Raw genomic sequence first — 23,967 nt, 5'->3', positions numbered from 1 at the left:
AAACTGTGCTGACCTAAATTGGGAGAATAAACTGATTGAACCCCTCCCAAATAATTAAATAAAATAACAAACACGTACATTTGGTGTGGGGCACAACGAGGGAGGTTACTAGGGATGCACCGAATATTCGGCCACCGAAAATTATCGGCCGAAAATGGTTAAAAAGGCCCTTTTCGGCTTTCGGCCGAAAAATATCACCGAACGTCAGAACAGGCTTACGTTGGTAACCTAACGTGTTGTTGTGATGATGTAATAAAGACGCGGCGACCATGCTCGCGGCTGGCTCACAGGGGGGGGGGGGGGGGGGGACATTGACCTTTGTCATCGAGATTGCCCTGAGCCTATAACAAATCGTATTAAATAATCTGATGACAGACTGTAAACAGAATAGCTGACATTTTAACAAAATAAATAACTCAGTTTCCTCTAATCATTAACCCATGTTTGTATCATGTAGTTAACTCCGTGTGTTGCTGCTAGCATACATAACACCTGACGTGGAAACGTTACTCGTTGATGGGGCTACAGAGCTGCTAGAAAGACGGTCGAACCCGGTACATTCCTCCGTCTGCATGCGGTGCACTTTTGCTAAATGTTTAGACAAATTGCTCGTGCTTACATGCTAAACTCTTATTGCACTTATGGTAACAAGTATTCTCCACATCGAGACAGGTAAAGTTTAACCACACCTCGGAGCGCGTTCTCTCCGCCATCTCCGCAGTGTGCTCCGCTGCATGTAGCAGCTGCGTGTGTGTAAACTGCCCCGCCCCGTCGCACACAGACGCGGGAGAGAGATCTCGTCTAATCGAAAATACATCATTGACGCATTTGTTGTCTATGGATATTAGAAACGAGTTGGCGACACTAAGACTGCGATATAATGTTTTTTAGCAATAATACATGACATATATAAATGTACTGTATGCATTCAAAAGTGCTGAATAAATGTTTTATGGACCCATAATAGTGATTATTATTTAAGTTAAGTTTTGCCATAATCATGTCTATTTCCATAATCAGGTAGCTGAACAACATTGGTAAAAAATGTATACATTATATATATATATATATTTCTATTAATCATTTTCGGCCTTTCGGCATTCGGTTTTCGGCCAACTGTTTCCTATTTTCGGTATCGGTTTCGGCCTAGAATTTCCCATTCGGTGCACCCCTAGAATGGAATATGGAGGCGTATTTGGAGATGTAGACCTAGATATTAAACTTAAAATGACTTTTGTTAAAATGTTTACAGCGGCAATATCAAGGAAAGCACCCTGGGTTGGGGATAAATCAAGGTGGACAAAAAGGAGAGGTAGAGCAAGACATGGCTCATATTACAAATTAGTATATGCTGATTTCATAAATGAATATACACCTTTGAATGGAATGGACTTCCAAGTATATATATATATTTGTTTTAAATAAATGAATACAAATATGGTGGATATATTCTATCACTTATTGAAAGCCCCAAAGTGTTTTCTTCTGCGTACCTTGTATGCAGATATGGAAGACCAGATGCACCGTGGTAATACATCAAACAATAATTAACAGTTGTACCAAAACAAAACATATCGGAACCGAGCTAAGGAGAAGAGAAAGCCTCGACAAGTCACAGACTACCATGGAGCATACTGAGTCTGTGATTGAACAAAGGCTGATCGGACAATTCCCTTTCTGTTGTCTGAAATACTGTTCTGTTGTGTTTAAGTATGTATTTATGAGTTGTGTGTACATGTTTTTATGCAGTGGTTTGTGTATGTCTATTATGTATTGACAAAACTATTTATGACAGTTTTTAAAATAAAAAAGTAACTAATTGAAGTGGTGTATAAAAGGTTGCCTAGAGTTGTCTGGCATGACACACAAACAAAATACATGAAATTATAAAATAATCACCTGTTGTAGCAGAGGGTGCTGTTGGACAGATATATTGCATTCAGATGCGATAATGTCATAAATGTGTTTTATCCACTAAGGGTACAAAGATTGTGTAGGTTTATATTATATATCACTTTTGAAATATTGTCCCTTTATAGTCAAAAGTCCATCTATGAGCGATACAGCATTTTAGCATTGAGTGACACCATGGGCGTCGCCTGGGGTAGGTATCCGGGGCTTTAGCCCCGGATGTTTTTTCTTTAGCCCCGGACAAGTTCTCCCTCAATAATATAATACATTAACCGTACTTTACCTAGAGGATGGCAGAATTGTAATTTCCCGTGTTCAGTAAATGCAACAGAGGCAACCACCAGACCAATCCGAGAGTTGCATGGAAATAAACGTGTTTTATTGGCTGACCTCTCCTCTGTGACAGTGTTTAAACTTTAAACTTTCAGCCGCGGACGCGGAGTTTCTGAAGATGGACATTAGACATTTTTTAAATAAAAAATACGGCAATTCTCAAGTGGTGGCTTTACACAACAACCCCAGAGCCACCACCTGAGCCAGGTGAACAAGGTATGTAAATGTCAGTAAACTTACAAGTTATGTCAACATGTAAGCAAAGCATAAATTATAGCTACGTTGACGTTACTTTGAATCACGGGGGTAAGCTAAACCGTTAGCAAGTAGCTATAGCTAGCCAGATATATTAAATAAACACTTTGTCATAAAATCTAAATGTTGTGTTTTTTAGCGTTACCTGGTGATTTCAAAGAAAGCTCTCTGGGAAATGTTGACTTACTGTCAGTGTTCGACATGAAGCTAGAAGCTACCTTACATTACACAGTTGATCCGTAGTCCTGTCAGTTAAAGTGTTTCATAGTTAGCTTAGCTAAGCATCAACCTAGCACTGAAATATATGGATGTTATGTGACGGTATTTCTGAGGAAAAGTCAGCTGAAATGGTGGCATAGTTGCCACTGCTTTACGTGTCAACAGCATGTTTGAACATTTGCAGCAGTAAATGTGGCTGTTTGGCCACTGACGTTGCCATAACAACACCTGAATTTAAATGTGCAACCTCTTTTTGTGACAGATTTTTGCATGAAATTATAATTCTTCTGATTGATATTCCTATTGACAGCTAGTTTCTATGTGAACATTATGAGATGGACAGCCAGCTAACAAGCTTTCAGATCAAAGCTAATCCAGTGGGGCTCCTGAAAGGGGGCAAGGGACACTATGCTCCCAAATATTAAGCCTTGACCCCCATCTTAAAATTGATATGATCACAAAATGATCTGCATTGTCGGAGGCCTTTTTTCCTCATTATCATGTCAAATTGTACAGCTTTCCTTAGTTTTGAATGCAGAAAGATGACTATATTAGAGTATCAAGTGAAAATGACTATTAAAGTATGAAGTGAATATATTAAGTGAATTACTCAAACTGCATTTGTATAGGAATGATTATGTCCTATTGGCAGATAACTACTCTAACAGTGATATCTACAAGAGATGTACATTTAACTATTTTCAATTGGTTAGTGTTACATTTTGTGACAGTGTGGTGACACTCATTTTAATGATGACAAATTTGTGTATCTTGAAATTCATTTATTTGACAGAGCTGGAAACTGATTGACTTACATACTTGTTTGTGTTTACCTACACAGTCATCACAGATGAGCCAAACAGAGTAGAGGATGAAGAAAGGAGAACAGGACACACAAGAAGGAGATACAACAGACAAGAACAACAATGGAGACAACAATGAACAGGAACACCAGAACAGACAAGAGTCAATGAGTAACATGACTGATTTAGGGACTGCAGATACAAAGCAAGGCAAGTGAGACATCACTGCTTTCCATCCAGCATGTTTGGCCAGCAAAAGAGATCATTTCAACTGCAAACAGCAAGTGATGAGGGATTATTATTTCCTCCTTCCATCCCTTTTTTCTGTTTAATCTGATTACTTACAACTTCTAATCATTTGACATAGTTTATGATTTAATTGGAAAATAAAGTGTTTTTAAATAATAAACCCGTTTCTGATTCTTTGATTTTTGTTGACATATGGGTGTTGAGAGATGTATCCATATCTCTTAATGTTGCTCTCAAAGTGCACAAGATTGATGCTTTTAACTTCAACATTAAAACAAATTATTCCTGGGGGACCCCAGAGGAGGTGAGTTCCCTCAAAATAGCACTTTATCTCTGCTTATGTAACTCCGGTGTAGTGTCCCCTTGGCAACAGATCACTCAGAGCTGGTGATTACTTTCCTGCATTTCAATGGACAGCATAAAAGGACACGTGAGCTGGGTTCTGGTGCTCAGATTAGCTATTGATGATCACGTTGATAAATCATATAAAACCAATCACACAAAAAACATGTTGCTGTGACTGTGAGCATTAAACAATTAACATTAAACTAAACAAACACAACAGTACGTTATTGTCCTTATAAAATAAAAACATACATTTTGTCCACCGAGATAATACAGGCACCTTACCCTCAAGAAATCCTCACGTGCTATGAGAATCTCCCACAATGCATTGCCGTAACAAAGCTAATGCAGGCACACGTTTGTGACACCAGATGGCGCAATTGTGTATCTGCGTGTGGAGAGTCTTGCAGTAGAACATTTGACTGAAGCGCCGCCACTGTGGGCTAAGCCCCGAATGTTTCCAGGTCCAGGCAACGCCCCTGAGTGACACCATGATGTTTTATTCAGGTTTCACATTTGAAAGAAAGGAATACTGGTCATCAGCTTTAAATCTAAAAACATGGACATTTTAAAATGTGTAAAGCATGTTGTCTAATGTCTTTCAGGACTACCAAAAACAAAAATAATTAGCATATTTTCCTGGTTTCTTTAAATGTTACGTCATAATGTTAAAATATGTTGGGTGTCAGTAAGATTTTAGTATATTAATTTATGTATACTCTGTACTCTGTAATACTCTGTATTCAGGTCTTTAAAATACTTCTGATCTGATCTGACAACATGGAAAGACATTTGAACCTTTCATGTGTAACAATATGAAGTCATAATTATATGAAGCATTGGATGAGAACCACAACTATTATGTTTAAAAAGTACACAAAGGTAACGTGCTGTACTGTAATATGATTAGTATTCTACAATGCACGATTGTTTTACTTCATATATAATAAACTTGTGGGTTTTATATAATGTTTCAGTAACCTTTTTTCATTTAAGTTTAATTTGAATTGTGATAACATGATATCATTTCAATAATGTACTGAATTATTATGTTACAGTGTGTTCAGGCATTACACAATAAAAAACGTTTGAATAAAGTATAGAAGTAATAAGATACAAAATAAAATAAACAGTGAATATAAGTATAGAAAATAAATATATTAAAAATGATTGACATTATAGAATATTGTGGATGGATTCAAATGTTTACATGTAGTTGACTTATACCAAAGTATATAAATGACAGATGTGCAAGGTTGCTGTTGTGCATGGTTCTGGAGAGGGAGAAGCTAAAATGAGCTCTCTGCCAGCCGGAGGAGACGCTGGATCAGTCTGTGGGAGAAGGAGCTCCGCTGTCTGTCCAGCTGCAGGTGCAGAGGGGGGTGAGGGTAATAGTTCATGTGTAGTAAAGACACGTTTTAATATAATAATAGTATGTCATTATGAAATATGTATTTTAAAACAATGTCTATAGGAAATAATGTACATGTAAGGGATAATGTTTTAGAGAATATGTAAGTAGATGTCTTTATAACAACATAATGAAATGTATTATACTAAGAGGAAATGGATGAATGTAGTATACCAGGTAACATGTTATTCATGTTTCATTCAAGTCATCTTTATATCAGTTAATTGACTTCTTGTAAAAAGTAAGGTAGTCTGGTGTTGTAAAAATATAAACATGTAATATTACAACAGGAGAAGTGCTCTTTTGGTGTATGTGGGTGGCTCTTAAAAGAGCCTTTTGTAGATGAAGCAGATGGTCTGTTTACTTCTTCGCTGCTTTCCTGGCTGGTGCAACCACCTTCTTCACAGCTTTCTTGGGGGTTAAGGTCTTCTTGGGGGTCGCTGCCTTCTTGGGTGCTGCCTTCTTGGCCGCCACCTTCTTCGGGCTCTTAGTGATCTTCTTCACGGGGGGTTTCTTTGCAGGGGTAGCAGGCTTCTTCGCCGTCTTGGGTGTTACTGCCTTCTTGGCTGCTGCCTTCTTGGCCGCCACCTTCTTCGGGCTCTTTGTGATCTTCTTCACGGGGGTTTTCTTTGCAGGAGTAGCAGGCTTCTTCGCCGTCTTGGGTGTTACTGCCTTCTTGGCTGCTGGCTTCTTGGCGGCGGGTTTCTTCGCTGCTGCCGGTGTTACCGTTTAACTGGTTACACCGGGGAACTCGTTACGTTACGTTAACGGTAGGAATGGGGCGTGTACTTTGAGGAGCCATTGTCGAATAACCAGGAAATACACATTTTGATCGCTTCTTTTGTTGTTTACATTTATCTTTTGGTATATTTGGCTCCATAGGAACACTTTGATGCACATTCAGTACCAGTGTGGGAGGTTGTGGTTGCGATGCCGATATCCGGACGCGTACAGCGAGGACTACAAAATGACAATGAGGTGACTGGGGATGTCTGTTCAAAACATTGCAAACGTGAATAAATCATTTCAAATATGTATTTGTCTCCGACTTTCATTTGTACATCGTTGTTAATGTGATGTTTAGTAGCTTTGATAGCTGTCCATACCTCCAGACAGCCTAAAAGTAAGACACAAGTTGTTTACTCACAGCACGAATGCAGCATCGAGATCCGTGGCCAGCTGTGATCCTCTCCGATTAACTTGTGACAGGACTTATTTAGCTATTCTCCAGCGAGCAAGGTTTTTATTAAATACCTCCATCCCTCTCATCACAACAAGACTCTACACTGTGCAGAAAAAAAACAACATAAATGAAAATAACCTTGCTGGATAGCTTGGAATGAAACCAACAAACTATCTTCCATGGCTGATACTGATGTCACAGTAACGGCTAAACCACAGACAAGTCCAGCGGGGGGGCACAAGTTGAATCCATATAATGAAATTGTCATTTTATATATATACATGCTATATATATTTATATTTATTTCTATCCTACATTGTCTAGGCTATATAAACCGGCGGAAGTGTCACAACTTTCTTGGTTTGTGATTATAGAGAGAGATAGATATACCAAAAGATACATGTAAACAACAAAAGAAGCGATCGAAATGTGTATTTCCTGGTTATTCGACAATGGCTCCTCAAAGTACACGCCCCATTCCTACCGTTAACGTAACGTAACGAGTTCCCCGGTGTAACCAGTTAAACGGTAACACCGGCACCGACACGATGGGCGTAGTTACCCTTCCTCAGATCAGTGTTGCCAACTCCATAGTAAGGAAAGTAGCTATTGGCTGTCCAGAAAGTCGCCAGAAGTCGCTAAATGACGTCATCGCCTAATTTGCATATCATGTAATGGCGGCTGTATGAGAGAGCATGGTAGAGGGGAGTACAAAAAACGTTCCCAACCCTTCAAGGATCAAATTCTGGACTTCTCCAGGAAAGCATCATGATGTTTAGCTTGTCACAGAGATGTTTAGCTTGTCACAGAGAGGCACACACACAGTGGGTGGACGAGGTGATTGAGTGACTGAGGCTGTGTGAGTCAAAGCAAAGCAAAGGCAGTTATTTATTATAGTTTGAAAGTGAGTGAAGAAACATTTTACATTTAAATCCCGCTCAAAACGGCTTGGCAGTTGGCGCATGCGCAATTCATTTGCAGTCTCGACGCGGGGGAGTGTGGTTGTCTCCTCTCTGCTCTGACTGCAGCATCAGCTCTGCTGCGGCCAGGCAACTGTCAGTCTGAGCGCCTGTGAGTAGGCTACTATGGGAGGGAGGCGGGGCTCACGGGCAGCACCCGCGGCTCGTTAACTGCAGAACAATGTGAGTCTCCAAACACCAGAAAAGTCCCTAATAACGCCATTATAAATCGTTAGATCAGTCGTTAGTCGCTTTTGCCACAAATAAGTAGCCGGAAGGTTTGGAAAGCCGCCAAATTTAACGAGAAAATCGCCAAGTTGGCAACACTGCCTCAGATGCCTGTGGACACGGCCGACAGGGAACTGGAGACCGGAACGGGATGAGCGAGTCTTGGCCTTCGCCCTGACCTTTCCTGCACCTTTTCTTTTTCTTTTTTTTTTTTTTTACTTTATTTTATAATTATTCTGGCAGTACATGATATACACAAGTTACATTAATAATACACATAAGACATAATGAATAAATATATAAATAACATAAAGAGAGCACGTTTATATTCCAATGAGACTCAGCTCGGTCACAGACTCAAAACGCCCCATGGCTGAGTCTGGGATTTGTCCAGGGTTTTTTTTCTCCTTAGTTCATTAAGTATTTGTTTCACGATGGTGCCACTGTTTATGATCGTCTGATTTAGTACCATTTTGCACCTTGTTTTCCAGATCTTCATACATGTGATACAAATTACCAGCTGAAAAAGGTCCCTGTGTTTATTGTCCATCCCCTCATCCAGAATACAATACATGATTGAGATATAATTTACATTGAAGTCTAACCCGATGCCCCGTAGGAGCGACCACACCTCCTGAGCTCTGTAGCAGTCCATGAGGAGGTGCTGTATAGTCTCGTCCTCCTCACAGTTAATCATGGGGCATGTTCTAGTTCTCACATAGCAGCTCCATGAGACCACAGCTCTGACCGCAAGTCTGTTGACTGATATCAGCCACCTCACGTCTCTCATGCTCTCCGATAACTGTTTACTTTTTACTAATTTTAAGACTTCGTTACCTTCGTCAGGTGTTAGGTTTTTGTACGCCATAACACCTCCATATTTGAAATTGTTTATAATTAAAACAATTACTCTATTCGGTAGTCCGATCCAATCGATCTCTAAATGCTGAACTTCAGTTGTGAAGTCACCATAAATTAACTTGTAATAGGGTCAATTTCTAGCTCTGCCTCTTCTTTTCTTCCATCCCATTCCTCCATCCTCAACCCAAGGTGCTTTCCTATCGATTGCAGCCGAGATGTTTTTTACAAAGGTAATCTTTAGTTTAATGCCCAGGTCTATGGCTCCCAGGCCTCCATATTCCCTACTCTTAAATAACAAATTACGTTTAGCAACCTCCCTTGTTGTACCCCACACCAAATTGACACACTGTTTGTTTAATTGCATAATTATTTGGGCTGGTGGGGGGAAGATGTATGCTAGAAAAAGGATCTTGCGGAGTATGAATGATTTTATAATGTTTATTCTTGATTTATAATTTTTATTTGTATTCTCCCAGTGTTTAACTTGTTCTTTGACTGAATTCACTTAGTTTGTTCTCCCAATTGAGTTCAGCACAGTTGTCGCTACAAATAGTTATTCCAAGTATTCTTTTCACTTGAATGTTAATGTCACATTTGGCATCGTCGGTGCCGATCCAAACACCTTCAGTGTTGCTGTGGTTTAATTTAGCTCCTGATGCCAATTCATACAGGTTTAGATGGTTTGTTAGAACATCCATTTCCTGTTGGTTTTGTATTATAACAGTGACATCGTCTGGATGGGCGATGGCAGTTATTTTGGGCGCATGGCCAACTGGTGTTCCTGATATGAACCTGTCATTGTTTATTATTTTAATGAATGGACTTATGGCTATAGCACGTACAGAGCTGCGCTTAGAGGCACCCCTGCTTAACCCCTCTCTCAACATGAAATGCATTTGTCAACACACCGTTTACATTTACACAGACACAAGATTTAAAATACAGACACTTACCGGTAATCATGTTTATGAAGGCTTCAGGAAATCCGTAGGTCTTCATCACCGACCATAAGTAATCCCTGGATAAATAGTCGAAGGCTTTTTTTTGATCAAGTCCAATAATAAAAAAAACTTTTTCTTCTTTTGGCTTATTTATGATTTCTCTTAAAATTGATAAGTTGTCCCAGAAGGCGACCTTTTATAGCACATGTTTGCTCCTTATCTATTATTTTATCTAATATATCTGTTAATCTATTAATTATTATTTTTGCTAGTATCTTATAATCAGTATTCATTATAGTTAAATGTCTGTAATTATCTATATCAGTTTCATCGTTTATTTTATATAGTAGAGTCAAGACACCTTCATAAAATGAGTACAACCACTGCTGAGACCTTCATTAAACATAGAGGTCAGTAAGTTTAAAACATTATCAGATAACAGTTGATAAAACTCAGTGGGCAGCCATCGGGACCGGGGCTCTTACCGACATTCAGCTCTTTCCCCGCCTGGATCACCTCATCTTTTCTAATCTCACCGAGAAGGAAATCTAATTCTTGGATGTTGTACGGAGGGATTGTTCCCAACAGTTTTAACACAGTCCGTTTATGTCTATTTTTTTTATTTGCTTCAGAAAATAAATCTCTTATCACTTCTCGTTTCTGTTTTTCATTATAGACAATACAACCTTCTTGATTTGTTATACATTTAATGAATTTACTTTGAATTTGGTTGGTTTTAATGGCTTGAGCCAAGTTTCCTCTCTGATCTATTTCAGATGTTGTATGAATATTATATAATGATTCCTGATTTAATTGATCAATTTCAGTTTGTAAAATGCATTATGCATCACCTAATAAATATGTACTACTTCACACAATCAAAGGCATGCAACAGTGTATTGTAGTTTTAAGTGGTAACTGTGCAGAGCAGACAATGTTGATGCAGTTGTACGGTCTACAACTATATTTGTTTGATACAAAGAATTTGCTTTTCAAGAGATGTGGGTGGCTCTTAAAAGAGCCTTTGGGGTGTTGGGTGAAGCGGGTTCAGGGTGTTCACTTCTTGGCAGCCTTCTCGGTCTTCTTGGGCAGCAGCACAGCCTGGATGTTGGGCAGCACGCCTCCCTGAGCAATGGTCACTCCTCCCAGCAGCTTGTTCAGCTCCTCGTCGTTGCGGACGGCGAGCTGCAGGTGGCGGGGGATGATCCGGGACTTCTTGTTGTCCCGGGCGGCGTTTCCAGCCAGCTCCAGGATCTCAGCGGTCAGGTACTCCAGCACAGCGGCCAGGTACACCGGGGCTCCGGCACCGACACGATGAGCGTAGTTACCCTTCCTCAGATGCCTGTGGACACGGCCGACGGGGAACTGGAGCCCGGCACGGGATGAGCGAGTCTTGGCCTTCGCTCTGGCCTTTCCTCCGGTCTTGCCTCTTCCTGACATTTTCTGTTTAGAATAGCAGAAAATAATATTTCCTCAACGATAGGTGGTGGGCTATATAGTGAACATCTGGCCGCTGATTGGTCAGGTCGAGTGGTACTACCATCGACCAATCAGAGAAGCGTTAGTCCATTCACTGTGTCAAGTACAATAGACCTCACATAATTAAAGAATCGAATAACATATACTATAAAATAGATCTGACTATACACATATACTCAAACAATATAGTGTATTCTTAGAGAAATATTATAAAATGAAGTATACTTTAAACTAAAGGATCAAAGTGAAGCACACTATAAGATAGTTTGGCATGCTGAAGTGACAAAACAAATGAACAATGTGACCATTAAAGTATATCCAATATAATCCTTGGGGGTTTAATTATTAAACACACAAAATAAAGTAAAAATAATTAATTTATTATCAAAATCAGGAGCTAATCCGATCTCCTCAAGTGAATTAAGAGTCACAATTATATGTAGCATTAAATAAGTTTCGATCCACACATATTAAAATAAAATGAAATACTATGTACATTTATATTAAGTTATAGGCCTACAAAATATGTACATAGGGTTTATACACAATCAAGTATATGGGAAAATATGTATGTTGTGAGTGACTCTAGGAGGAGCCTTCTGTGAAGTAGATGTCTACTAATATAGCAACATAATAAAATGTATTGTAAAAAAAAATGTATAACGATTATGACAATATTAATGATATAGAATTCAATGTTACAATAATGTTAATAAATATCGTTTTGATTGAAGTCATCTTCTAATTAACTAACCTATACGATAATGATAAATAACCACAATGTCTTCTGGTTTTGCAAATAAATATGTAGCAGGTGTAAACAAACTTGTATTTATGCAACATTATAATATTAAAACAGGAGAAGTGCTCTTTTGGTGTATGTGGGTGGCTCTTAAAAGAGCCTTTTGGAGATGAAGTAGATGTTCTGTTTACTTCCTCGATGCTTTCCTGGCTGGGGCCTTCTTCGCTGCTTTGGCAGCTGGTTTAACCACCTTCTTCACAGCTTTCTTGGGGGTAACTGTCTTCTTGGGGGTCGCTGCCTTCTTCGGTGCTGCCTTCTTTGCCGCCACCTTCTTCTTCGGGCTCTTTGTGATCTTCTTCACGGGGGTTTTCTTGGCAGCAGTAGCAGGCTTCTTCGCTACCTTCTTGGGTGTTACTGCCTTCTTGGCTGCTGGCTTCTTCGCGGCGGGTTTCTTCGCTGCTGCTGCCGGCGGCTTCTTGGCTTTGGCTGCGGGCTTCTTCGCTACCTTCTTGGGCTTCTCGGCTGCCTTGAAGGAGCCGCTGGCTCCGGATCCCTTGACCTGCACAAGTGATCCCTTCTCGAGTAACCTCTTCACGGCGCGTTTAATGTGAGCGGTGTGTTCGTAGCCCTGTGCGGCCAGCGCCTTCTTCAGAGCCTGGTAAGAGATACCTTTACGGTCATTAGAGGCGGTGACCTCATTCAAGATGAGCTCAGCAGCTCCGGGACCAATCTTCTTTGCCGGCTTGGCTGCCTTCTTCGTTGACTTGGCGGGTGCCTTTGCGGGTGCCTTTGCGGGTGCCTTTGCTGGTGCCTTTACCGGGGCGGCGACGGCGACTTCAGTGGGAGCTTCTTCTGTTGCCATGATGCTGTCAGGAGGGTTCTCGGTGCTAGTCTGATGAGACGGATAGAGAAATCCCAGCGAAGAGAGGAACTTAAACACACCATGAGAACCGTAGAGACTCAACTCAGTGTCTCACACAGGAGCTGCAGAAAAACCGTGCCACTTTGTGCTTTCTCTTCAGCTAAAACTGTAAAAAATACACATTTAGAGAACGAGTTGAATTTGAAAGGTTAATCGAATTGATAGAGAATAACTTTATCTTCACATAGAAGTGAAATAAAGCTTTAGATATTGTTGTGTTTTTATTGGGAAGCCTTTAACCTCCTAAAACTACTGCCGTGAGAAGGACTAATCTGCGACTTTTTCCTATAAATTATCTCCTGAACAACCTAAAATGCTTCATATTCCCACTAAAACTAGTAATATACTTAGGCGAGATGTTGTTTTAAAGACTCAAGGTGAAAAAAGGCAGTATTTGTAAACAATTATTTGTTAAACAGAGGTTATTCTGGTGTCTGCAAACACACTCCCATCAGGACGGGCCCTGGCTGTGTTCTAAATACAGTCTTTGTTACTCAACAGTGAGAGACCTTAATTTAGCACAGCTATTCTCATGTATATCACAATTCAACTATATTTATATAGTAGTATGATTTATAATAACAATCTGAAATGTGTTAGACAGATTATCTAACCCTGTAATGACAGAAAGGCTCTCATACAGACACGTACTCCCTCTGGTAGTCATATATGAACACCCTTTAATAACTGTCAAACTTGGTTTTTTCGAATTCTGAGAAAATTGGAAAGTAATTTATACTTGACGCACACAGGGGATCATGAAATCAAATGAATAATACCCATAAAACCTGTTTGTGTTATAGGCTACTGTGATCAGAATAATTACAGTCAAGGAGATTTAGAAACGTATGACCCTTGTTTGATATAATTTGATTAGTACAAGTTATTTATTCGCCAAATTGCTTCCCTCTTATTGCTATTGTGTTTTTACATGTAAGATACTTCTGACCATAACTGTCATAAAATGCTTTGAATATGCAATATAGTCTGAGGTATTGTTTTAATTTGTCAAGAGATGTGCTATTTTTGGTATAATTTATTTGATGAGAAAATGTAAATGTCCCTGTTTTGTGGTGAATACAGATTATCCTATGCTAAATTCCCCTATCCCTTATTTCTTGTTTCTTTTTTACTTATGTGCAAAAAAAAATATCGGATATATCGCCTTTTTTAAGAACCAATCTAAGCTAAGCTAACATGCTCCCCATCTGCACGCTGCCGTTGCATTTTACGTTTCTAAGGTAAGCGGACATGAAACTATTCAGCAAAACTATAAATAATAATCTAAGTTATTGAGCTTTTAGCATAATACTTCAGAATCTTAAAACCCCTTAACGTTTGTATGCAATTGTGCTAAATTCAACACTGGAATCAAGCAAATATTAATATGTTTGCATGACATTAGTTATTTATATTTTGATATCACTTAACTATACGTTTAATACATTTAAGTCAAGCTAAGGTACATGTGATGGTAGCTAGTTAGTGCTCTTACCTGTGAGGCCTCCTCCAAACAGCATAATAACCAGACTGTATCATTAAAACTGAGTACCAGTTCTAGATCCTTGATTTTAGACAAACAATTCAAAAGACAAAATGTATTTAAAGACCAATCTTTATTTGAATGTGCCTCTTAACCTGATATATTAGTTATACAGTAATAGTATTGACAATCTAAAAAAACTGAGCAACTCAACAGTCAACTTTATGTTTCTTATTGTCTAAAGCATTTATTATTTTCATTTTCCCCCTCTCATATTCAGTGTGGACGGATTGAGACAGCATGGTGTCCAGAGAGCAGGAGAGACTTCAGGGAGAAACCTCCGTGTGATGGACGTCCTGTCTGTTGGTTTGGAGAGGACTGAGGGTCTTCCCTCTGCGAGGAGGACTGAGGGTCTTTCCTCTGCGAGGAGGACCAGGGCTGATGGAGGAGCCCATGCTGGGCAAAGCTGATACCAACTGCACAGGGCCTAGTCGGTCACTTTATTTGACTAAATGTGTTTACTTATACATTTAATAGGTTTACACCTTCTGTCCATATGTGCTTTTGGTTCACATTTCAATAAATTGTATTTGCATTCCTTTTGTCCATTATTCTTACTGAAAATGTTAGATTACACATTCACATCTGACTGAAGATTGGCCCCATTTATTTGTGACGTTGCAAAACAAGGTACATGTTGTGAAGCTCATAAAGTGAGGCAAATAGAAATAATCAGCTGATGGAGTGTAGATGTAGAAATAGCTGCATTCGATCAGCTGACTGGACTGTTTTCACAATAAAAGTAGTTTCTTAGTGAATGGAGAGGCTGATTCAGGAGCACAACTATAAATGAACCAAAAATAAATAAATAAACAAGTTTCAGTGTCTTTTCATATTGGAAATGGGATGTTATTGGTTATGGCCATGATTTTATGATTATTGAAATGTATACAGTTATGTTTCATACAGGTGTTCCCATCGATCTAGTCTCTTTATTTCCCCCTCAAAATGCACCAGATTGATGCATTTAACTCCAAAATAAAAATAAAAACCTGACCGGGGGAGCACATGGACAGGTTCCTAAATACATTTACAATTTTTTTTTAAATAGTATCCCATGTCCATATGTTTATTTGTGGGTAGTAGATTTAAACTATAGGGCTATCACTATGGGCCCTGCCTGTACCTGTTCGCTCTGCCATCGTGTGAAGGGTCTGCTAACAAGTGACCAACAGAAAGGTTCATGTTAATGTTGTTGCACGTCACAAAGGCACGTCACCTCAACCCCCACCCCCCTAGTATATTTCAGATCTGTGGGAAACACTGCATGTATTACATGTAGGGTATCAGAAAACCAGTGAGTTTCTGGTGTGACCACCATTTGCCTCACGCAGTGCAACACATCTCCTTTGCATAGAGTTGATCAGCTCTTCAATGGCTGACACTGACAGCATGTTGATGTGCCACCTGTGAGGTGATTGAATATATTGGCAAGGAGTGCTCACTGACACAGATTTAGACACATTTATAAACAATATTTGAGATTAATATGCCTTTTGTGTTCATAGAAAAAGTCTGATTGAAAAATATCTTTAATTATGCTCCAAATATCTGGAACATGCAGGTCCTCTTACTTCTTTTAAATCCAGACGGAACACTTTTATTTGTGCCGCTGCTTTCAATTGAACAATTCATATCTCACACTGCACTGTAACTTTTATTCATGTACCTGTTATTCATGTTTTATTATCTTTGCTTTTAAATTAGTGTTTTAAAATGCCATTTTATAATATGTTTCCACTGCACTATTTCTTAACGCTCTTAATACTAAAAGCACATTTACAGTATTATTTGAATCCCATAAATACATGTGATTGGCAAGAGTGTTTAAACATTTGTCAGAGTTTTTAACTATGAGCAAATTAGGTGATTAAATAATAATATTGTAGTATCATCGTGGTGGAAATCTAAAGATTAAAGCTTTGATTAACCACTTTTTCAGAACCAGCTCCAATTATAATACAAGATAAACATGAAAGCAAACAGTAATAAATGCCACCATATTAAATAGTAAATATAATATTGTGATTATACAAGTGTGAGGATTATTAAAGCGATAAACAATCAATGATGTAAGACAAAATATATATTTCAAAAACAATGCAACAGGCTTAGGTTTACTGCATGAGAAAAGTTAAAGGTCTTTTCAAAGTAAAGAATAAGTTGTATAAATAAACATGAATTGTATGTGCATTCACTTGAATGTGTGAGAAATACTTGTAAATAATCTTACATTTCGAGATTTCTAAAGCAGAAACAAACAAAACACACTGACTCTCCATCAGAGCAGGAGCAGACCTAAGCCTCTTTTGAGTGTGTTTGCAGAGTTCAAATGAACCTCTGCTTCATACAGATTCAATAAAAACTATTACTGTGTTTGACCTTAAATCTATTAAAAAACATATACTCTCAACATATATCTAGTTTTAATAAGGTTACAAGGTATTTTTAAGTATTTCGGAAGACATTTAGAGAGGGAAAGTCACATATTAGCGACTCACACGGTAGTAGTTTGGGAAGGTTTAGAGTCTTCCCAGTAATAATATACAAATATATTGAGGTTTATTTCACTTTTGCATGAAGATAAACTCGTTCGCTATCGTTTAGCGTGACTTTTACACTATATTGTTTCCTCCAGGTGTGATTGTATTACATGTGTTCGTGAAGAGAAAACACAAAGTGGCACAGTGCTGCTCCTGTGAGACAGATTGAGTCTCTACGGTTCTCATGGTGTGTTTAAGTTCCGCTCTTTGCTGGGATTTCTCTCTCAGTCTCACCGAGTCCAGAGAATCCACTTTGAAAGCAACATGGCAGAATCCGCTCCCGCCGCCGCCGCACCGGCCAAGTCCCCGAAGAAGAGAGCCACCAAGCCGAAGAAGGCGGGCCCCAGCGCCGCTGATCTCGTGCTGAAAGCCGTCACCGCCTCCAAGGAGCGTAAAGGGACTTCCTATGTCGCCCTGAAGAAGGAGCTGGCCGTTAAAGGCATTGACAACGCCAACCAGGTGAAACGCGCCGTGAAGAAATTGGTGGAGAATGGAGCCCTGGTGCAGGTCAAGGGATCCGGAGCCAGCGGCTCCTTCAAGGCAGCCAAGCCCGCCGAGAAGCCCAAGAAGGTAGCGAAGAAGCCCGCAGCCAAAGCCAAGAAGCCGCCGGCAGCAGCAGCGAAGAAGCCAGCAGCCAAGAAGGCAGTAACACCCAAGAAGGTTGCGAAGAAGCCTGTTACTGCTGTCAAGAAAACCCCCGTGAAGATCACAAAGAGCCCGAAGAAGAAGGTGGCGGCCAAGAAGGCAGCACCCAAGAAAGCAGCGACCCCCAAGAAGACAGTAACCCCCAAGAAAGCTGTGAAGAAGGTGGTTAAACCAGCTGCCAAAGCAGCGAAGAAGGCCCCAGCCAGGAAAGCATCGAGGAAGTAAACAGAACATCTACTTCATCTCCAAAAGGCTCTTTTAAGAGCCACCCACATACACCAAAAGAGCACTTCTCCTGTTTTAATATTATAATGTTGCATAAATAAAACCCTATTAAGAAAACGTTCTTGACATATTTAGTGTATTGAAGGAAACGACATACTGCTCCCATGTGTTATTGAACATGTTCCATGATCTCATACCGCATGGTATTTACCACAATGGCAAATATTCTTACCCATTTATCACAAGTTACATCTAACATAATAATCGCATATCTAAAGTACCCTACCTTGATAAAAGTTTGCTTTACTTTATAAACACTTTATAGCATACAATATACTAAAGTGTTTTATAGAAAATATATTATAATTATTATACATTAGACATTTACATAGTTATAATACACAAGCACTTTGAATTTAATTGTTTTTATACTGGCCAATCACTAGCTACAAAATATGGTCATTTTTAAATCTTATAAATGTGAGTATGGCCAGAAGAAAAGCAGGACCAATATCAATGTGTTATTGTAGGGATTCATTTCATACAATTAATACATCATAAATGAAATATTATCTTTTTAATACAAATGTATTTTTATTCAAATAAAGTCAATAGATAATGGATGTGTATATTTATAACAATCATTTAGTAAAGCCATAAACAGTATTTAAAGAATATAATTTATAAATGATGACTGATGTTATTCATAATTTAGTAATCGAGTGTTTAATCCTAATTATATAGTTTGTATTGAATGTAAAGAAAAAACATTGTTTATTTTTATGATTTAAATCATTTGACTCTTGTACATTGAGTTTTAAATAAAGTTGTGGAGAAAAAAAAATGTTGTTTCTTCTAGGCACGCTGCTGTATCACGTGATAACATTGGACCAATCAGTGTCGTTGCCGCCCCAGCTCACACTATATAAAGGCGACAGAGACCAGTCGTTATAATTACAACTTTTCCAACACAGAAGTTGACTCACTCTATACTATACATATATATATATGCTATATAAGCAGTCCATAAGGAGGTGCTGTAAAGTCTTGTTTGTTTGTAGCCTTTATTTAACCAGGTGAAGCCCCTTGAGATCAAAATATCTCTTTTTCAAGGGTGACACATTAGTTACACATGTAAAATAAAAAACAATAAGGACGACATACAACATAATTTACAGGGTACAGTTTACAAACTCTATTTACAGTGACAGGTACCATGAGTATCAAACAGCATGTCACCCAGCCGAGTTTTAAAATGATGCAGGGGAACCAAAGTGCTCAGTTTTAAACATGTTTGCAGACTGTTCCAATTTAGTGGAGCTGCACAACTAAAAGCTTTCTTCCCTAAGACAGTCCTGGCACTTGGCACATTTAATAAAACCACATCATGAGATCTCCGGCAATAAGTACTTTCAATTTGTCGAGAGATTAGAGATATAAGAAGGTAGTTTACCCAACATGGCTTTGTAGATGAACATGTACCAGTGACTGAGTCTCCGAACAGTAAGTGTTGGCAGACCTGCCTTGGCATACAGGGTACATGGTGTTATGGAAATCCAAAGACCCCAATACTGTAGAGTGCAAGTCAGAAAACAAATAAATGGTGAACCAGACAGAGTTGTCTTTCTGGTGATGTTTATTCGAACAAACATCAGATACAATAAAATATAGACACAGGTCTCACAGAGTATAGGATAGTCTGCGCGAGTGTGCGCAGTTCAATATAGTAGCAAAGCTTATATAGTAGAAATTATGAGAAGGTAAGAAATATGTCTTCACACGGTCACATTGTTATTAGACACCTGGCCTTGAGCTGTAGAAGTTCTCGTGTGACTTTGTGTGAGTCTCAACCCAGTAGCCAAAACAGCTCTGTGGCCTTGAAGTAGGATATATAGAGCAAACAGCACATCTAAACCAAATGAGAAGCATTTGGTTTTAACATATCAGGATATAATAAAATGTCCACTACATTCCCCCCTTTTGATCATACTTGATCAATAAAAAAACAAATGACAGGATAGACTGATATAACACATCAATGAATACACTCCATCACTGGTTTAAGTAAACACATCACAAATATATCATAGAAAACTGTCTGTTTTTGTGGAGGACAGACTCCAATATAATGTAAGCAGAAGAGGAGAGTACACTTGATACACATGATTATATTGATTATATTGTAGTGTCGGAATCAGACTCTTCTGATTCTAGCTGGTCTATCTCACTGTGGCGCAAAGGATTGTCTTGTAATGGAATAGCAGTATACTGAACGAAAGCTAAAGATATCAGGCTGGAAAAGCCTTTCTTCAGTATTGGGATAATCAAACAGGTACAACTGATACATAGGCCGAAAATGATTATCAGGGGTGTAACTATCCTAGCCAGCCATGCTTGCCACCCCCCCGATGTAAGCCAGGCCCACCAGTCCCAGCCGCCTGCGTTGGATATGTCATCCGCTTTCATGTCGGCTAACAAGTTGTTAAGATGCAGCACGGTGTCAGTGATGTTCTTGGTGGCGTCGGGAATGTAAGTGCAACAGGAGTCACCAATCACATGACACAGGCCACCCTTTGAGGCGAACAAAAGGTCAAGAGCAAATTGGTGCTGCATGAGCATATTCCTAGAGGCTATTATGAATGGGGGCAATGCCTGGAAGCCTTGCGTCGTCTCGTAAGTGAGGTTCTCTAGTCGAACGTGTAAGGTATCTATCTTATGGGCATTGTTTACTGTACCCCACCATGGAAACAAGCCACCAAAGAATTTAACTCCAGTGGACGTTAGCTCTCTTTTTACCGTGTGGTGGTCCGGGTGTTGGAACTCTGGGTAATGATGTGTCAATAAAATATAGGACTAGTCCTAACACAACTATCATGGCAAGTATGCAGAGGAACCATTTTGTGATTGTCCAGGCTCTCCGGTAGTATTGCTCACTGTTGCTCTGTCGTTTTCCCAGGCGAGCCGTCGTCACGAGGTGGGAATGCTCCATGGGGTGTGTGTGTGTATTCCCTCGGTCGATGTTGTAACACGGACAGTTAGACTCCGCACACCGGTAACACAAACGAGGAACCAGAGAGCATATGGAACCGCTCAGCTGGCACTCGCTCGTGACACCTTGTGTGTAGTGTGTTTTGGTGTATGTAGTGCAAGTGTGGTGCAAGTTGGTGATTAGGACACATCACTTGTTGTCATCTACTTCTGTTGGTGATTAGGACACATCACTTGTTGTCATCCACTTCTGTTGGTGATTAGGACACATCACTTGTTGTCATCCACTTCTGTTGGTGATTAGGACACATCACTTGTTGTCATCTGTTGGTGACTAGGACACATCACTTGTTGTCATCTGTTCTGTCGTTTCTCCTTTCCTGTGACTACGACCTTGCAGTGGCTGGCGTGGACCCACGTAGCTCTCTCTCGGCGACCTTGACCGCTGTCTGGTTGACCAGACGCAGGTAGGGGCCAACGATTGGATTTCCAGCTCTTTCTCCGGAAATCCTTGACCAGCACGAAGTCGCCGGGTTGGAGATGGTGAAGTGGACCAGTGGCAGTCGCTAAAGTGGATGACAGGTTAACATACAACATAGCAACATAGCATCCTCACACAAAGTTGTGGAGGGAAGAGGACATCCTGGAGCCTTGAGTCCAATCTGTGGAGGAGCCCCAAAAAGGATTTCAAATGGCTGAGTTGGCTCCGTGTTTGTTCCCACATCCGCATGTACATCAGCACAATGGGCAGAGCTTGTGTCCATGACAGACCTGTCTCTGCACAGCATTTTGCTAGTTTGTTTTTGATTGTGCCGTTCCCTCTTTAGCAAAATGTGAACCGTTCTTCTAATTTAAGATGTTCTCTGATGGGCTAAACTCAATGAAATCCAGCATTAGGTGCTCAAATGAATTTTGCATAATGCAACTTAGGCATGCTTCACCCCCCTTGTGAACCACTCCTGATTTATAGCCTCTAACATCCCCCCTTTTTACACATTGTCCAACCCATGTGTCAAAAACAGCCCCAGCAGTCTTCCACCGAGCCTTCTCAACTGGTGTAGCTAGCTGCTGAAGTGACGACATGTTGTCAGTGAAGGAGGAGACAGGCATTCTAACAAATGAGTGTAAGGTGCGTGAGGTGCGAGAGGAATCAGACTCTTTCTTTGCGGCTGAGTCAGCAGCTAAATTAGCAGACCCAATTTCTTAGGGAAAACTGGGTCTGTACTGCTTGCAGAAATTGTCTACACTTCCAAATAGCCACAAAATCGTGCACTACCCCAAAAGCATAGCGTGAGTCAGTGTAAATAGTCACGGTTTTGCCTTCTGCAAACGTGCAGGCTTCAGTTAGTGCGATGAGCTCTGCTGCTTGTGCTGAGACATGGGATTGGTCCGGAACGGAGCACAGCAGTATCTGAAACAACAGAAAAAACCCCACCCGATTAGTGCCCCCTTGGTCGCGAGAGGCAGACCCATCAACATACAAAATGAGGTCAGCGTTGGTCAGAGGAACGTCTTTTAAGTCCGGTCTAGGTGTGCACACAGTCGTGTTCGTCACCTTCAGGCAAAGGTCAATAAGAGGGTTCTTACACCTTTTCCAAAGTCAAATTCAAGCACTTTTCAAGCATCTTACAGCTGTTGTAAATTACATATTTATATGCACATACTCAAGTGAGTATTTCCCTACCTCACATTAACTAAGATGTTCTTTATGCTATAAACAACCAAATGTGTGTTTCGTGATAGCATTCTACACGAGGATGAAAAATTAAAGAAAAGAAAACTAAGTTTAATATTAATATCAAAATGAGTGATCTGTACATCTAAAAACCCAATTCAAGCGACCTTTCACCTCCACTTAATTAAATGCACTGGTTGCAAGATAAAAATGTGAGTTAATTGATTTAGATAAAGTTCAAGTTGCAACATTAATTTATAAGTTGTTTTGATGTAATAATGTTGGTAATTACATCAACTTAATATTGTCTCATTTGAACTCTGATTTCTGCGTTAATTGACTTCAACCTAAATTCAAGTTGAGGTATTGTAATGCAATTGGCTTGATAACTTAATTGTTCTACCCCTTGAGTTAAGGATTTCAAGTCCACTCCCACTTAAGATGCCTGGACAAGTTCCCACAGTTAAGACAAATAGAAATATACAAAGGACATTTTAAGGTGAGTGTCATCTTTTGTCATTCAAATACAACTTGAAATGCAAACTCTCCTGATTGAAACATCATGTGTTGAAATAAACAACTGCAGTTCAAAAATAAAAAAGTGAATTGCCTAATATTTTTGTTGTGGAATCAATTAATTTCTTTCTTTAAAGGCAAAAACATGAATAAGCTAAGAGAAAAACCCTATTGAATACAATATTATTTGGAGCAACTTAATTTACAAATGGCTGTCAACTTAAAAACATCTGTCCATGTTCAACATGTGGTAATTAAGTATACCCAACTTAAGATTACATTTAAATCATACGGTAAAACAAGTTGGAACGTTTGGAGTAATCAACTTAAAAACTTGTGTTTATGCTACCAATTATTAAGTAAGTGGTAATTGAAAACACCTCTGATTGTAGAGGAAACGCCTTTCCCCTAACTCAAATAACTTTGTTGCTCTAACAAAATGTCATTAGAAGTTGTCTTAACTCAATAACCATCGATGCAACCTATTGCCTTGATTCTCTTTGTTAAGCCAAGCATTTGTTTTTAGAGTGTACGTAGACTGGGCTCCCCATATAACCTGGCTGAGCTGATATAAAAACAATCAGCCAAATAACTTCTCAAAACATCATTGATTACTATTTTTGAAGTACTTTTAGGTTGGCAGTAAACATAAGTCAGAGGTACCTGGTGTACTTTTCCTTCACTACATGTATTTAATACCTTTAGTTACTTCACAGATCTGGATGAACAATGTGAAATATAATCAAGTGATATAATCAGATTTTAGTTCCACCTGGAGTAAATCCACAAGCTACCCTGCAGTATACAAAGTCATTCAAACTAGCTGCACCTTTACCAGCTTTGAGAACACTTTCATGATCAATCATTATCAAACATATCATATATATTATTCTGAAATGGACCAATCTGCACAATGAATACTTTTACTGTCGCTACTTTCACTATATTTTGATAAGAATACTTTTCTACTTTTACTTGAGGAACATTTTGA

General features: G+C 39.4%; 3 protein-coding genes across 3 annotated transcripts; 1 reads left to right on the top strand and 2 right to left on the bottom strand.

The window, feature by feature from the left end:
- Positions 1 to 10,323: 10,323 nt before the first annotated feature.
- LOC117554567 (histone H2A-like) lies at positions 10,324 to 11,145 on the bottom strand. Its single transcript, XM_034228995.1, has one exon. The coding sequence runs from the start codon at positions 11,136 to 11,138 to the stop codon at positions 10,755 to 10,757; it is 384 nt and encodes a 127-aa protein (XP_034084886.1). The 5' UTR covers positions 11,139 to 11,145; the 3' UTR covers positions 10,324 to 10,754.
- An 847-nt stretch (positions 11,146 to 11,992) lies between these two features.
- On the bottom strand, positions 11,993 to 12,808 carry LOC117554561 (histone H1-like). The gene has a single exon (XM_034228989.1). The coding sequence runs from the start codon at positions 12,779 to 12,781 to the stop codon at positions 12,107 to 12,109; it is 675 nt and encodes a 224-aa protein (XP_034084880.1). The 5' UTR covers positions 12,782 to 12,808; the 3' UTR covers positions 11,993 to 12,106.
- A 4,356-nt stretch (positions 12,809 to 17,164) lies between these two features.
- Positions 17,165 to 17,895, top strand: LOC117554563 (histone H1-like). Its single transcript, XM_034228991.1, has one exon. It carries the CDS (start codon positions 17,192 to 17,194, stop codon positions 17,795 to 17,797), a length of 606 nt encoding a protein of 201 aa, XP_034084882.1. The 5' UTR covers positions 17,165 to 17,191; the 3' UTR covers positions 17,798 to 17,895.
- Positions 17,896 to 23,967: the final 6,072 nt, after the last annotated feature.

This window comes from Gymnodraco acuticeps, unplaced genomic scaffold (genome assembly GCF_902827175.1).
Source record: "Gymnodraco acuticeps unplaced genomic scaffold, fGymAcu1.1, whole genome shotgun sequence".
NCBI classification, from domain to species: domain Eukaryota; kingdom Metazoa; phylum Chordata; class Actinopteri; order Perciformes; family Bathydraconidae; genus Gymnodraco; species Gymnodraco acuticeps.
Note: the sequence above shows the minus strand (reverse complement) of the source record. Positions and strands in the feature narration are given on the sequence as shown.